A 14,955-nucleotide genomic window follows, 5' to 3' on the forward strand; every position below is an offset into this window, starting at 1 on the left:
ATATTGTAGAGAGAGAAAAAGTGAGTTGAGTTTGTAAGAAAAGAAAAAATGTGTGATAAAATTTTGAAATAAAAATAGTGGTTATTCGCCAATGGATGTAGGGAATTTGTCGAGTCACATAAATCTCGTTTTTACTTGTGTGTGCTTTTATTATACTATTTTGCCAATTGTGTGTGTAAAATCCAAACAATTAACATTGCATTGTTGATGTATCACTTGTGGTGTTGTTAACCGTAAGGATTAACGTGGTATCACTTTCGCATTTGGATTTCGGTTTCGGGTTAGATCTCCCTTCTTTCCTTATTTTCTTTTCATTTTCTTCTCATGGTTCGGGTCTTTAGAATTTGGGGCGAGACAATTTTGAGAATCTTTGATTGATAATTTTATGGGATAATTCCATAAAAATGGGGTTTTTGGGGAGTCAAAGGACAAAAAAATTAAGTAAAAATCAAATTTTCCAAATTAATGGAATTTTATGAAAGTCTGACATGGACATGGAAAATTATATATGTCATCTTTTTATTCCCAAAATATCCTTTTATTATTGTTATGAAATTATATGCTGCTAACCCTCTCATAGAGAGAGAAATTCATCTATGACAACCCTTCTTCTCAAACGAACAACCAACAATCCCATCTCCCATCTCTCTCTTTCACACACCTAACAAGGAAACCCATTTTTTTTATAAAAAAAAAAATAGCAAATCTTTTTTCTCCCCTTTATGTTCCCTCTAAAACATCTTTTCCTCCAAACCCGATTTAAACTCAAAATCTATATCAAGACAAAAGCAAAATCAAGATCCAAGCTAAGATTCAAAAACCCAACACGAAACATCTTGAAAAAACCAACACAATCCTTTGTAATGGTCGATCCACGACTCGACAATACAAAAGGTTGATGCAAATGCTTCTGGATCCACAAAAAATCTTCAACTGGGTCTGTGAAATCCAAAACACACCATAAAAATTGGAATATTCACAAATGAGAATTGGGCCTTTCTCCATTTTTCTTGAAGGTTTACAATATCAAAGTAACAAATATCTACCTTTCAAAAAAAAAAAGAAAAAAAAAAAGAGTAGCAAATATCTCTTAATTTCTTGGGTTTGGTTGGACATGGCGACGTTGGCGAGGGCTTGGGCGTAGCTTCCGACAGTGTTGTAGGCCATCCTGGCTTCGCTACGTCGTTTTCGGTGATTTTGACGACGTGTTTTGGGAGTTTGAGGAAACAGGAGATGCCAGAAAAGTAAAGTTTGAGAGGATTGGCAGATATGTGTTTCTCTTCTCTTTGTGTATATGAGAGGGGTAGTAACATAATTTTATAACAACAATACAAGGGTATTTTGGGAATAAAAAGGTGATAAACAGTAATTTTCCATATCTACGTCAGACTTTCATAAAATTTCATTAATTAGAAAATTTTGATTTTGACTTCATTTTTTTGTCCTTCGACCCCAAAACTTCATTTTTTATGGAATTATCCCTAATTTTATTCCTAAACTTAGATTCAAGTCAACTATCTAGTGTGTCTAGCCTTCTAGAATTAGACACTAAAAGCATGTATGGAGTTGCTTTTTACCAACTCAAATTAAAAGTGCTCATAGTTTAAAAAATATGTTTGAAATTTTGTTTTAAAACAAAATAATGACTCGTTTTGCATTGTTGTTGTAATAGTTTATCAGCAAAGTTGACATAAACTTGTTAGTAAAAATAATGTTAGGTATTTGGAATACATATCATGAAAAGTACTTTTTACAATTAAAGTACTTTTATATTTGTTTTGTAATAATTATTTTTTAAACAATTCTATAATTAATTTTACAGTATTGCACATTGAAAAAGTGTTATTGTATTTGATGGTAGTATAGCTTTATAAGAGAATGGAATAAAAAAAAATAAAATTTGATGAAATTGTCTAAGAAAAAACAAATACCTAAAATATAGACACTTTAGTTGGAACACAATTTTAAAAATTAAAATTTTAGGATTCATTCAAAGCTCAACTGAGTTAAAATATATACCATTTAAAATTATTTATTTATTTTCTTACCAACACTTAAAATCAAATTTTAAAAAAATAATAATGATTTTAAGTGGATCAACAAACAAAATGAGTTATGTGCTTAAATTTTGACAACCATTTCTTATAGTTAAAAGCTATTTTTTTTTTCTTCTTAACTCTTAAAAATGTTTTAGGCCAGTGTAACAACCCACTTCATCGCACATTTTTACATTGTTTGTTCTTGATTTTTATCACAAAAGGTTTCATACCATCTGAAAATATCATTAGCGCATATAAGTACTTAACCTTACTCTCGGCAATGTGAAATTGTATACCCATAATCTGACGACATGATAGTTTGCTAGTACTTTGCACCCACTCACGCACCGTCCGCCCATACGGTCACCACATACAAATGTTCTACAAATTTAAGTATTTTTTTTTAAAAGACAAGGTTATCCATTTTACTTTTCAAAAAAAATAAAAAAGCCCTCGTTTCATCAAATCAATAAAAGAATGCTATTGTAAAGTTAGTATTGGAAGTGTTTCAAACAACATTGTTTCTCAACGCTAAAATAAGCACATTTAACCAGGAAATTGGTTTAATATCGCCAAACACTATTCCTCTTTCTAACAAATAAACAATTAAACCTTAGTCATTGAATTTTGAGTGAATTGCCAATGAAGACAAAGCCCTTGTATATAGAGAGCTTGGTGTCTATTCGAGTAGACACGAATATATATGATTCCGAATGGTTCATTTTTAATTATTTTTAATCACAACCTTATAATCAAACGGTTATTTTCACGTAACTTTTTGAGAATTAATCGAAATTCAACTTTCAACGGTTTGTGTATTAAATTTATAGATTAGATTTAAAATTAAAGAAAAAATAGTTTAAAATTTAAACTAATATATTTTTTTAAAATTTCAGATTCAAAGCCCCTAATTCGTTGCACCTCATTAGTATTATTTTTGTTAAAATAAAATTTTGCCTGAAATCCAATTATCTCTGATACGTTGTTCAAAAATTCAATTTGTGCCGGAGTTTAATTCAACAAGTGGCTGACGGGGTGAAAAATTTCAAATTTGGGCTCGCAGAGTAAAAGGACAAAAAACCGCCAAATATGAAAAAAGCGTACGAAATTCAATTTCAAACCAAACAATCTCCACCGGCCATTCCATTTTCAAATCGACGGTTCACATCCACGATCCAAGTCCCTCGAAACCGACCAATTAGAGTCCACATCAAAACGCCTATATAAACAAATCCACATCTTGCTGCGTTTCATCAGCAATCACCAAAGCCAAAAGTTTATCAGCTTTTCAGTATTTCTGTTTCCACTTTCTTTCTCTTAACTTTCACTCACTCTCTCTCACATGGCGCCCAAGGCAGAGAAGAAGCCGGCGGAGAAAAAGCCCGCAGCGGAGAAAGCTCCGGCGGAGAAGAAACCCAAGGCGGAGAAGAAGCTGCCGAAGGAGGCGTCTTCAACCGACAAGAAGAAGAAGAGGTCGAAGAAGAATGTGGAGACCTACAAGATCTACATCTTCAAGGTCCTGAAGCAGGTCCACCCAGACATCGGCATTTCCAGCAAGGCCATGGGGATCATGAACAGCTTCATCAACGACATCTTCGAGAAGCTGGCTCAGGAGTCCTCCAAGCTCGCCAGGTACAACAAGAAGCCCACCATCACCTCCCGGGAGATCCAGACCGCCGTCCGGCTTGTGCTTCCCGGTGAATTGGCTAAGCATGCTGTGTCTGAAGGCACCAAGGCTGTCACCAAGTTCACCAGCTCTTGAAAATTAGGGTTTTTAGTTACGATTTGTGCTGAATCGGTTGTTATCTGTAGTTGAATTAGGGTTTCAGATGTAAAGCTTTTGCTGTTTTGGCTAAGTTTATTGTAACTTGTTATCAATGATGAATTGAATTTCGATTTCAGTAACCAAGTTTATTTGCCCCTTTCATTTGGTGCCCTAAATTTGCTACATTCGAAATTGTTGGAAAAGTGAACATAACAATGGCGCATTTTAGCAAGGTTTTATAAACGCCGAACATTGATCAGGGCACTGCTGCATTTTTTTTCATTTATTTAAACAGAAACAATATTTTTTTTTATGGTCTATTTGTGTGATTTGAATAATTGCGCGCTTTAGCCTTTTTGATTTAAACCAGTGGCGGATTTTAGTTAGAACTTGATCTTTTTGAAACATTAGAACCCCTGGCTTCGTTATGGATGATTTGAACCAGCGGCGCATCCGAGCAAGAACTAGTCTCTGAGAGGACGAACGAAGATTGTGTGCGTCATGCGCTTTCTAGATTTGGACATCTTGGGTCCCTCACTAAGTGGCCCCACATCTTGGCTCCCTCACTTGTCTGTCTCCGGTACAAGTTAGCGAAACTTTAGATGTCGACACTAAAGTACGCAACAGGGTCTTGGCACCCTTACTTACACGCGTGGCCTTATCCTTAACCGCACAAGTGCGCTCTCTTTCTGTTTCGAGTCCAAATCCACACACACAAACACACACTTTAAGCCGAAGCTTGTTACAGAGAAGACATGGCATTAGCCTCTTCTTCTTCCACACATTTGTCCTCTCTTTCATTTCAGTTCCAAAACCCTAGAGCTTCTCTCTCTGTCAAACATGTTTTCTTGAGTTTAACCTCCTCTCCTGACGAATCCTCCAAACCCTCGCTTCGCATTTCGGCCGATTCTGCCCCGAAAGCCCGATTCATCGGGCGACGGAGCGAGTCTGTGTCTGTGAGACAACAATTAGAACGGCCTCTAAGTAATGGTTATGGAGTTATCTGTTTTGAATCTATGGCTATTGTTGAATGATTGATTGGTATTTGCAACAATTTGACTGACCGTTGTGTTTGGTTGCAGGAGAGTATATGAGTTTACCTGCAAGTCAGTACTCTGTTCTGGATGCTGAAAGGATTGAGAGGGTTGATGACAACACCTTCAGGTGTTATGTGTATAGGTTGAAGTTCTTTGCTTTTGAAGTGTGCCCTGTTTTGTTGGTTAGAGTTGAAGAGCAACCAAATGGTTGTTGCATTAACCTCTTGTCCTGCAAGGTATGTGTGTGTGTTTTCATTTTGCTTAATTTGTTGTATTAGACTATCATTTTGTGACGATGCTTATTAGCATTATTATGTTGATCAATGGCAGCTTGAGGGCTCACCAATTGTGGTTGCACAGAACGAGAAGTTCGATGGTAAGGGATTCATTTAGTCTTATATTTTTTGTTGCAGTATGCTACATTCAGGAAAATGCATACTTATATTTGTATTACATGGCGAAATTGTACTATTATACCATAGAAACATTAGTTGGATGAATTTGGTACTCTATTGTTATGAGGAAGAGCTTTGATCTTTACGAGTCAAATAAGATGTATATAGTCAAATGTCTACCATTGTCCAGTGGAAGGCGTTGGGCAAATTGATTTCAAGAGCTCTTCGTTTGCAAGTAGTGTTCAATTGATTATGCTTACGGACTATCATTGTCATGGCAGTAGATCTCAGGGTTGATGGAACTATAATTTGGTTCTTTTTGAGATGGATGTTTATACACAATGAACTTGACTAGAACCGTGTCATGTATATATCATTAGTAGTTCTGATTATGTAGCTAACTGAATATATATATTTTTCCTGAATTAGTGAATGGAACTATAATTTGGTTCTTTTTGAGATGGATGTTTATATACAATGAACTTGACTAGAACCGTGTCATGTATATATCATTAGTAGTTCTGATTATGTATCTAACTGAATATATATATTTTTCCTGAATTAGTGAATTTTAATTAACTTCTGACTAAATCAAGTTGATCATTAGTGTATTTCGTTGCATTCAAAGTTTTACCTGGTTGTGGATACTATTTTTGAAGCTAAGGATTTACAATCTGCTTGATAAATTCCACCTCCTGGAAGATTCCTACTCTCTGGGTTTTTTGTGTGCCCTTTTTTTTCATTGGCTTGTTTATCCTCTCGCATTTACTTAGATTCTGAATTTTTTGACCTTTAGCCTTCAGGCACTGGCCTCTCTCTCTCTCTCTCTATATGTATATTTATATATATAAAATCCTAGTTTGACCAAGGAAGTAACCCAATATTTGCGATTCTCTGCTGTCTCTCTCTCTGAATCCTAGTTAAACAAAGGAAGTAAGCCTAACTTTGAGTCCTTGTTAAATAATTTATCTCTTTGCTGTAACTTAGAAACATCTGGTTGCTGTGATGCTACAATCATCACAATTGCCAATCTGCTGGGTGTGGCAGTGTGACACATCATGCGAGGAACTGAGAGGGGAGAAATCCTCTATAGTACTTGGCAATTGCAAAGTAGTTGAGGAGTTGGACTTTTGCTGTGTGCCATCACTTATAATGGACTTGTTTGTCAAAGTGAAAAACTTGACATAAGAGTTCCTGTAATGAACTAATGATCATTCCGTGTCATTTGGTTCTGAATTGAATATGTAATGCTTTTTCAGGAGTGCTTTGACATTGATTTGGTGTGGGCATGCAGCTTCTATGGTGAATATAATATCGTGCAATACGAATCGGAGCAACTCATTGACCCAGCAACTCACTTCAGATGCAGTAATTGAGGTGGTGATTGTTCATTATGTGGCACATTGCTTTATAAATGATTGTGGATTTTTCTCACGGTTGCTGTTGGCATTGTTATGTGAACTCCAGGTCAGCATTGAGGTTCCCTTTGCATTTCGAGCAATTCCAGTACAAGCCATTGAATCGACTGGCACCCAAGTCCTCGAACAAGTATTGAGGATTATGCTTCCTCGCTTTATGGCACAGGTTTGTAAAAACATCTTTTTTAATTTATTTCTCTGAAAGCAGAGTAACAACAAAGAACCTTGTAGGCTTGTACTAGGTAATTTAGTCTTGTAGCATTCGCAAACTCCGTTAATTTATTATATAGCTGTTATAATTCTGTCACATCTTCATAATAAGCTGATGTTGTGATTATTTTTGTGCTTTATAAATCTGAAATATCTGATTATTTAATTTAAATTTTAATATGTCCTGTGAAAATGGTGACATCAACAAAATTGAAATATATTTTTTGTCAGTTTATGGAGTTATAACTTAAGGTTCTTGGCATCTTGCTGATGGTGTTGGATTATTTTTGTGCTTTATAAATCTGAAATATTTGATTATCTAATTTAAATTTGAATATGTCCTGTAAAAATGGTGATATTGACAAAATTGAAATATATTTTTTGTCAGTTTATGGGGTTATAACATAAGATTCTTGCTGAATCATGAGAATTTACGTTTCACATGTGATAACCTGTCAAATCCTGTCTCCGCAACATTTTTTTACCTGATACCTACTGTATTTGCTCTAAAATTTCTCCTCCTACCTTTTACCTCCTCTCTCCTCAGGCCTCATTGTTTCCTGAAACTTTTTTTTTTTGTGGGTTTGGCAAATAAACTCACCCTATGGAGGAGAAAGTATTAAATACCCCGGGGGTATGGTACCCCCGAGTTGTCCCAACCTTGGATGTGGTGGGGCCCACCACCACATCCATGATCCAATGGCTCCCACTGCCCGGGGTACCATACCCCGGGGTATTTAATACTTTCTCCCTATGGAGAATTGAACCCTCAATCTTTGGGAGGTAGTGGTGAACTGATGCTGTTGCAATGATGTGGTTTTAAAATGTGAAGCTGAGTTCAACCAGGACAAAAACGTTGGTTGAGGCTGTGAGAAATGATATGATGGCATATGAATATATGATTTACTAGAAAAGGTGGTCTACTCTCCTAGATCTAGAATGAAAAAAAAAAAAATCCAACTTCAACCAGACCCCAAATGTTTAGGGTAACCTTGCATGATTCAATGCAGGTTGCAATAAATATGAAGCTCACACCTATCTGTGGAGAGAAAATCTCAATAAATGTTCTCCCAACCAGGGATTTAACCCAGAACTATGCTTGAATCGTTTATGCAAGAACATTACTAATTTATGTTCTCCTTAATTATATGTATGAACATGAAAATTTCGAATACAATTAGGGGGCAATTCTCAAAATGTTTAAGAAGGCACTTGCCTCTATGGAAAAGGTTTACCTTTCAAAAGTAGTTGAATGTAATTCCACCGCGTTATATAGTCTTTGATTTCCTCTTCTTATTTCCTCATTCCAAGATCTCTCTCTTTAACCTTGTAATTTTGAGGAGCATGAGTTTTGGAACAAAATAGTAAAGTCACGGTAGCATGGATGACGTGAAAGATGTTTTGCCTTTAAATTTTGACATAAGATGATGGAATTCTGTTGCTGTTTTTTTCTTTCTTTCTTTCTTTCCCCACTGCTCCTGCTGAGTTTTAGAACAAATTCTATTGCTCATATCAACAAAATGAGTACTTTGAAGTAAATAATAGGGTGAATTGCAAACCCACCCAACACCATGCCTGGGAACTATGCATTGACCAGCATCTAACCCCTTCAACCATTATTTTGACATTTAACCCCCTAAACTATCCCGTTTTGTAGCAAAATCCCCCTTGCCGTTATTCAGTTATTGTGCCGTTTAAAAGTGAATGGTACAATAGGCCAAACTTGTCACGTGACCAATAGTGAAAATGACAAAAATACCCTTCTGACCTTTAATACCAATTAAAAAGCCCTAATGTCATCTTCTTCCCCAAAACACCCTCTCTCTGTCTCTCTATTGCTCTCTCTCTATACATCACTCTCTCTTTATGCGCGCGCGCAGACATACATACATATATCTATAGCTCATGCTCTCTCTCTCTCTCTCTCTCTCTATGTATGTATATGTATGTGTATATATGTGTGTGTGTGTGTGTATGTATGTATGTATGTATGTATATACATGAAGTCAGTTGTGAGCTAAATTTCACAACCTAACTTGGAGAATATTCTATATTGGGTTTGCACCGTGAAGTGGGTTTGCAACCTATTGGGAGCACCGAGAGGTGGGTTTGCAATTGAAAAGATGGTGTCCGTCTTCAAATTCTTAATCTCTTTGAATCTATTGTTCAGACTATCTTCCTTATTCATTTCAAATTTCAATTCAGTTTGCTGGCCATGCCTAGAATTTGACAGCATGACGTGGTCTAGAAATTTGACAAAAGAATTTGATGGAGGATCAGCTTCCTCTTTCTCTCTGTCTACACACACACACATATATATATTGGCCATACTTGTGATTCTAAACCAAACCAACACACATTTCCCATACTTGTCGATTTGTTTTCAAATTTCCATTGCTGATTACTCTGATCAAGTTTAATTACGGGGCATGCACTATTCCTTATCTGTTCCCTTCGGACAATTCAGAAAGTCTACCCCCACTGAGGTCTCCTTGATCAACCTCTTCTTCAATTCTATTCCCTCTTACCATTTAACACCTTCTTTTACGTTTACATTTATTCTTTCAATTGCGCAAATAGCTGGTAGTATATTATTGTTAAGATTCTTATTTATAGCAGCATTTATGAGTAATATAAATGAATATTTAAGTTATTAATTAATTTTAAAACCATTACATTATTGATAAATTGGGTTTCACAGTTCATGCATGATATGTTTTGATTTTCGGTTGGTAAATTGCATTAAACCCCCCTCTAATTATGCATAGGTTGGGTGAATTGTCAATTTCTGATTGGCTGTTGAGATTGCTAGCTTCCACATAATCCGCTTAAGTGAATAATTTCCAAAATGTCAAGATTCAATTCATGGTCAGGGTAGGAATCTTCAACCAATCTGGTCAACCTCCGGAGGAAGACCTAAAGGAAAGAAGGGTCGGGAGAACCAGTCCCGGTTATTCCCTCCGCTGTTCAAGAGCTAGGGCCAGTAATGCTCTGATCAGAATCTTTACAGCGGAAGTGACTGGAGGGCTGACAAGATGGGTAAAATTGTCTTTTAACATTTCCGTTAACGGCAGCTGACAGTTATGTCCTTAAGTGTACATTTTTCTTAGTTCAGACTTAAGGGGGTTAGTTGCAAAACCCTAATAGTGTTTTTTTTTTTTTTTTTTTGAAATTAAAATATATTAAAAGATAGTGTTAGCAGTAATGTAACCAGACTTTACCGCGACTTGAGATTATCTGCTTATAGTTGTTGGGTGTGATAATTTGGTAAGGAGGCTGGAGTGCTGGACTGACATAGATGTCTAAAAGAACAAAAAGAATTGCCACAACTTAGGACAGTTTGTTCACTTTAACTGAAAAAATCATCCCACAAAAAATTTAGGACATTATGTAACTGGCAAGATTCGTAAGAGCTGTCTAAGAGAAAGATATCACTCTCTGGTTACATCATGAAATTGTTGAGCTTTGGTTTAATCAAGTACCTGAGTAAAAGAAACAAGCTGTAGCACTTCTGCTAATAATATTGCGTTGCATTAATGGTTTGATCATGAGGGTGCAATACTTAACATAGAACTTTTAGATTGTAAGCAATTTCTTTTAGCTTCATCAGTAAGATGGAAAGACCATTTTGCTGGGAAAGAGTCAATCAATGAATACTCTAAGAAGTTTTAGGAAGCAAAACTTAAACATCCTGACTAGTTAAAAATTGAAATTAAGGTTGAAAGGTGGTGATCCCACCCATTTATATCCTGCTTTTCCATGAATACTTGACACATTTTTGAGCAAAGGACTGCTTCTAGGTTGAATTCTGTTATGATATCTATTTCTTACCTTAAGAATCTTTTTATGCTCTATTTGGTTCACAGATTAATGAGGGAAATTAAAAGAAAATGCAAAGGAAATCATCATCTGTTTGGTTTCCATGGAAAACAGGGGGAAATGATATGCAAGGGGGAGAAACAGATAATTTCTGTAACTTTCCATGTCACTTTCCTTTTCTTTTTCCCGATTCCAATTCTATATAATCAGAAAACAAAGTATGTGGGATATTATTTTCACTTTCCTTTTCTTTGCCTTTTTTTCACTTGATCATCAAACCAACCAGAGTTTCTTAGAGTTGCTGATATCAAATTAGGATGGAAAAAGTTGGTGTACAAGTTCTGTTTGGAAGGGTCGTTTAATAAACACATCTAGGTCTTGTCTGGCATATGTGCGCGCGCGATTTTCTGTCAGGAAGTTTCTGCACTCAAGGGTTAGAAAAGCTCCGTTCAAGGCCTTCTAAGGAAAAAAGAGAGAATGCAAGATAGGCTAATGAAACATAACTAATACTCTAATCTGTGTGGATGGGATTTGTCATTTACAATGATAGATTTCTCCTAGTTCATTTGCTGAGTGTTCATTTGTTATAATATCTATATGCATGCCTTTGATACACCAGACTGTAAACATTCTTCTAGAAGATCTAGGAAATTTTGTTACTAGGTACGAAGTGGTTTTTTTTTTCTTCACTAGAGCACTGTTGTTTGTGCTTGAAGGGGCCTGACCTGCTTATGGGTTTTAAGTTCGGGAGCAAAACCTTATATTAAACTTTGCCTTTTTCTTTTTTTTGTTTTTCTCTCCTCTTCTCCAGTTCATACCATTTATTTACTTAAAATGTTTTGGCTAAGATTCTGTTGTGGTGGTTGATTTTGGTTGGCTTTCTATGAGGTTGTTTTGTGCTCATTTTGGATATTTCTGCTCTGGTAATATATATATTTTTTGTTTCCTTTTGTGGTTCTGCAGCTAGTAAAGGACTATCAAGCATGGGCTTCAGGCGATACCTCAAGGCAGGCTCTTGGAACAGGTGAGATTTGAGATTGCAGAAATGGGCTAGTCTGCCAATGTATTTGATTTATTGGCTTCTTCATTTATCTGTTTGTTTTGTACCATTGACACCGATGTACCGCTACTACGTACGTTCCCTGGCTTTCTTTCATTTAGAAGAAAAGCCAAGAAATCTTATTTAAAAAGCAAATATTTTCAAACTTGTTTGAATCAGTTTCTTTCATCATTGCTACCACTCCCTGACATATTTTCTGCCGGTCCACTCTGTTTGGTTCATTTCATCTAAATGCAGTTCATCAAATTTTTGGACTGATAAAACTTTGGCATGATTGATTGGTTAAAGGTCTCGGAAAACCTCAAGGCAGGATGTCTGCTTTCATTTATTATTTGATGTCGGACGAATTACAATTACTTGCTTGGATGCATCCATTGCTATTTTACAAGATTGCCTCTGCTGCCCAAATAATGTTCTTGTGACTTCAACTAAAATGATGGTTTCACAGAACAGCCAGCAATTAGACAATGAACCATTTCCAGCTACTTTACATTAAGGGTGGCACAAAATGTTGTAACTCAAAATTTTAGGGTATAACTCAGTTTAATTAGTACACCTAATAAGGAAATTATTTGAGATGTTTATTAGATATCTATTTGAGAGTGGTCACTAGTTTGCTTATCCTACTAAATTTTTCTATGATTCAGTAGACTAATGTACATGATGGGATTTAAATGAAGACAGGTAAAGTTTCTTATGTGGAGTATACAAAATTTTCAGCTGAAATACATGAAGGCTGCGTTCGGTTGTATGGAATTGAAGAAAATTTTAGTTCAATTTTGAGTTGCTTTTTTTCAATTTCACCAATTCTAATTTTTAAAGCTCCAATTCCATGCAACCTTGAAAACTGGAATTGGTGGAATTGGAAAACAGTTTAGTTTAAAGTTACACCAATTTTTTTTTTCCTATTCCACCGATTTTTTCCCTTTCCTCCTTTCCTTTTAGTTGGTGTATGCATTTTCACATGTAGGCATGCATATGCTTGTTTACATCTCTATTGTATTTTGTTTACATGCATCAGTCGGAGAGTATTAGAAAAATGGAAATATATAATTTCCAGGTTTGGAAAGCTATTATATTTTGCGAGCGCTGGAAAGCTTGAAAATATCAACAATTTTTTATTTTTTTTTTATTCTCAAAATATAGGAGTAATGAATATACATCCACCAAGGGCAATATTTTTTGCTTTTTAAAGTAGAAGGAGAGTTAAGTTCTCTTAGGATAAACAATGACTCTGAAACAACATGATTGGGGCTTGTTAGGGTTGTGAAGGTATCTCTTACCCAAGTGTCCATGCAACACTCAAAACCCAGACTCAACAGTGGAGTTTCTCAATCTATATTCCAAAGCCAAAAACTCTCAATGCAAGTATCTATGCATGTCAGAAAAAGACCCAAACAAATGGATTGGACCCTCAAGTCATATTAAGGGCAACCCAAAAGAAATTCACATGATCAAAACACAGATCCTAACCCAACAATAATCACTAACCAAGGATAAGTGTAGGCTTCAAGTCATGTTAAGGGCAAAATGTAGGGTTCAAGTCCCACTAGATCCTAACCCAACAATAAATTTTTTTCTTCTTCTCTGGCTTAGGACACATGCAAGATCTCTTATTAGCTCCTTAATTAGGAGAAAAATGTGGGTTCAAGTCCTAACAATGACGGTGGTGTTAAAAAAAAGAAAAAAAAAAGAAGAAGAAAGTTATGGGTAGAAGAGGGCTTGTACTGTTGGATAGAAAAAATAAAATAAAATGAAGCTCATTGTACTTAATTTAGGAGAAATTAGATATTAAAGATGGAGGAATGTAATCCACAAATTTTACTCAATTAACTTAAATCTCTCTCACACACACAGTAGTAACACTAAGAGACAAGAACTACACTAAATTCTGAATACGGTGATGGAAAAAGTAGTGATTTGCTCCACAATGTAGGGCATGGGTATCTTAGCAAATCTATGCATGTTCCCCTATTCATTCACTTAATGCCAAGACAGAAGAGAGCAAGACAGGAAGAAGAGGCCCCCAAGTGATCACCAAAAAAGTGGCATGTCAATGTGCCACTTATAACCTATTAAACCATTCCTATATATATATCTATATATATATTTTCTCCAAGGGGCAAATTAAACTACTTATGGCCACATTTTGATGTCTTCACTTTATTTCAAGTTTTTGCCTAGTAATCTTTCTTACTGGCAGAAAAAAAAAATGTGAGATGCCAGGGGTGAGATAAAGAAAAAAAATTAAAAACTTTTTCAATAATAATTAGTGAATGGAGTGAAATAGTTCTATAGAAATATCCAAGATTTGCGAGTAATTACACATATTCAGAGTTAATCTTCAAAGGGTATGCTTGGTTTGTAATTCTGAAAACAATTATCAAGAATCCGAAAAAAAAATAGTTTTTAAAGAACAATAAATTCATTAATTTTTTGAACATTATTTGTCCATTTTAACTATTTTGCCAACAATGATATTACATCTTATGACTGTTTTTTTCCTGGTTCACATGAATCTTTCAAACGCATATTTAATGCGCAGACAGCTAAAGCTTACTATTTTACCTACCATGAGAAATTTTGATACAAAGAATCTCAATCCTTTCATTACCAATCAAATTTCATTAGCATTTATAGTCGGTGATCATAAAGCAAGAGAATTAATAAGGTCACCACTACACTATCTCTTTCAAATATCACTTGTGGTCCCACCATAAAGTAATCAAAACTTTTTGTATCACCATTAACTACATGGAAAGGCCAAATGTTGAAAAATCTCAACATTAGATATGGAGAGCTCAATGCAAGAATTATTATATGAAATTTGAAAGAAATCGGAATAATAATAATAAATGAAGAAATGAAACAAAAAGAGATACAAGGCACAGAGATCAAACTTAGCCATTTTTATTATTTTTCAATCAAGTTATATAAGTTTGGATCACTCGCGTAACAACGGATCTAATGGTCTCTAGTTCAGATGGTATAAGCTCTTCCTCCCCTCCAAAAGGGAGGTTGAATGTTCGAGCCCAAATTGGATAAAATAAGAAAACTTTGAGTGTTCGAGTCCAAAGTGGGGACAAAATATGGGTGTGTACGCGTATTTGTTTACTATTAAATAAATAAATAATAAAAAAGAATACATGTGAGCTTGAGCTTGAGCTCTGCCTAAATTGGATCTCAACCCATGTCATATGTCGGGATCCACC

The 14,955-nt window shown here is 35.4% G+C and overlaps 2 protein-coding genes across 3 annotated transcripts; both read left to right on the forward strand.

Annotated features, from left to right (window-relative positions):
• The first annotated feature begins 3,297 nt into the window (after window positions 1-3,297).
• LOC132271122 (histone H2B.3-like) lies at window positions 3,298-3,948 on the forward strand. Its single transcript, XM_059772399.1, has one exon. The coding sequence runs from the start codon at window positions 3,382-3,384 to the stop codon at window positions 3,799-3,801; it is 420 nt and encodes a 139-aa protein (XP_059628382.1). The 5' UTR covers window positions 3,298-3,381; the 3' UTR covers window positions 3,802-3,948.
• A 530-nt stretch (window positions 3,949-4,478) lies between these two features.
• On the forward strand, window positions 4,479-11,888 carry LOC132271123 (uncharacterized). 2 transcript variants are annotated; one of them, XM_059772400.1, is made up of 6 exons: window positions 4,479-4,794; window positions 4,887-5,077; window positions 5,172-5,217; window positions 6,531-6,613; window positions 6,704-6,820; window positions 11,647-11,888. In XM_059772400.1, exons 1-6 carry the CDS (start codon window positions 4,560-4,562, stop codon window positions 11,716-11,718), a joined length of 744 nt encoding a protein of 247 aa, XP_059628383.1. In that variant the 5' UTR covers window positions 4,479-4,559; the 3' UTR covers window positions 11,719-11,888. The 2 variants fall into 2 exon arrangements, with proteins under 2 accessions (XP_059628383.1, XP_059628384.1); XM_059772401.1 differs by having other exon boundaries at window positions 4,480-4,788.
• Window positions 11,889-14,955: the final 3,067 nt, after the last annotated feature.

The sequence above is a fragment of the Cornus florida genome, unplaced genomic scaffold (assembly GCF_030987335.1).
Source record: "Cornus florida cultivar Cherokee Brave unplaced genomic scaffold, ASM3098733v1 CherokeeBrave_3.0.0_Hap2_Chr08, whole genome shotgun sequence".
Classification (NCBI taxonomy): Eukaryota; Viridiplantae; Streptophyta; class Magnoliopsida; order Cornales; family Cornaceae; genus Cornus; species Cornus florida.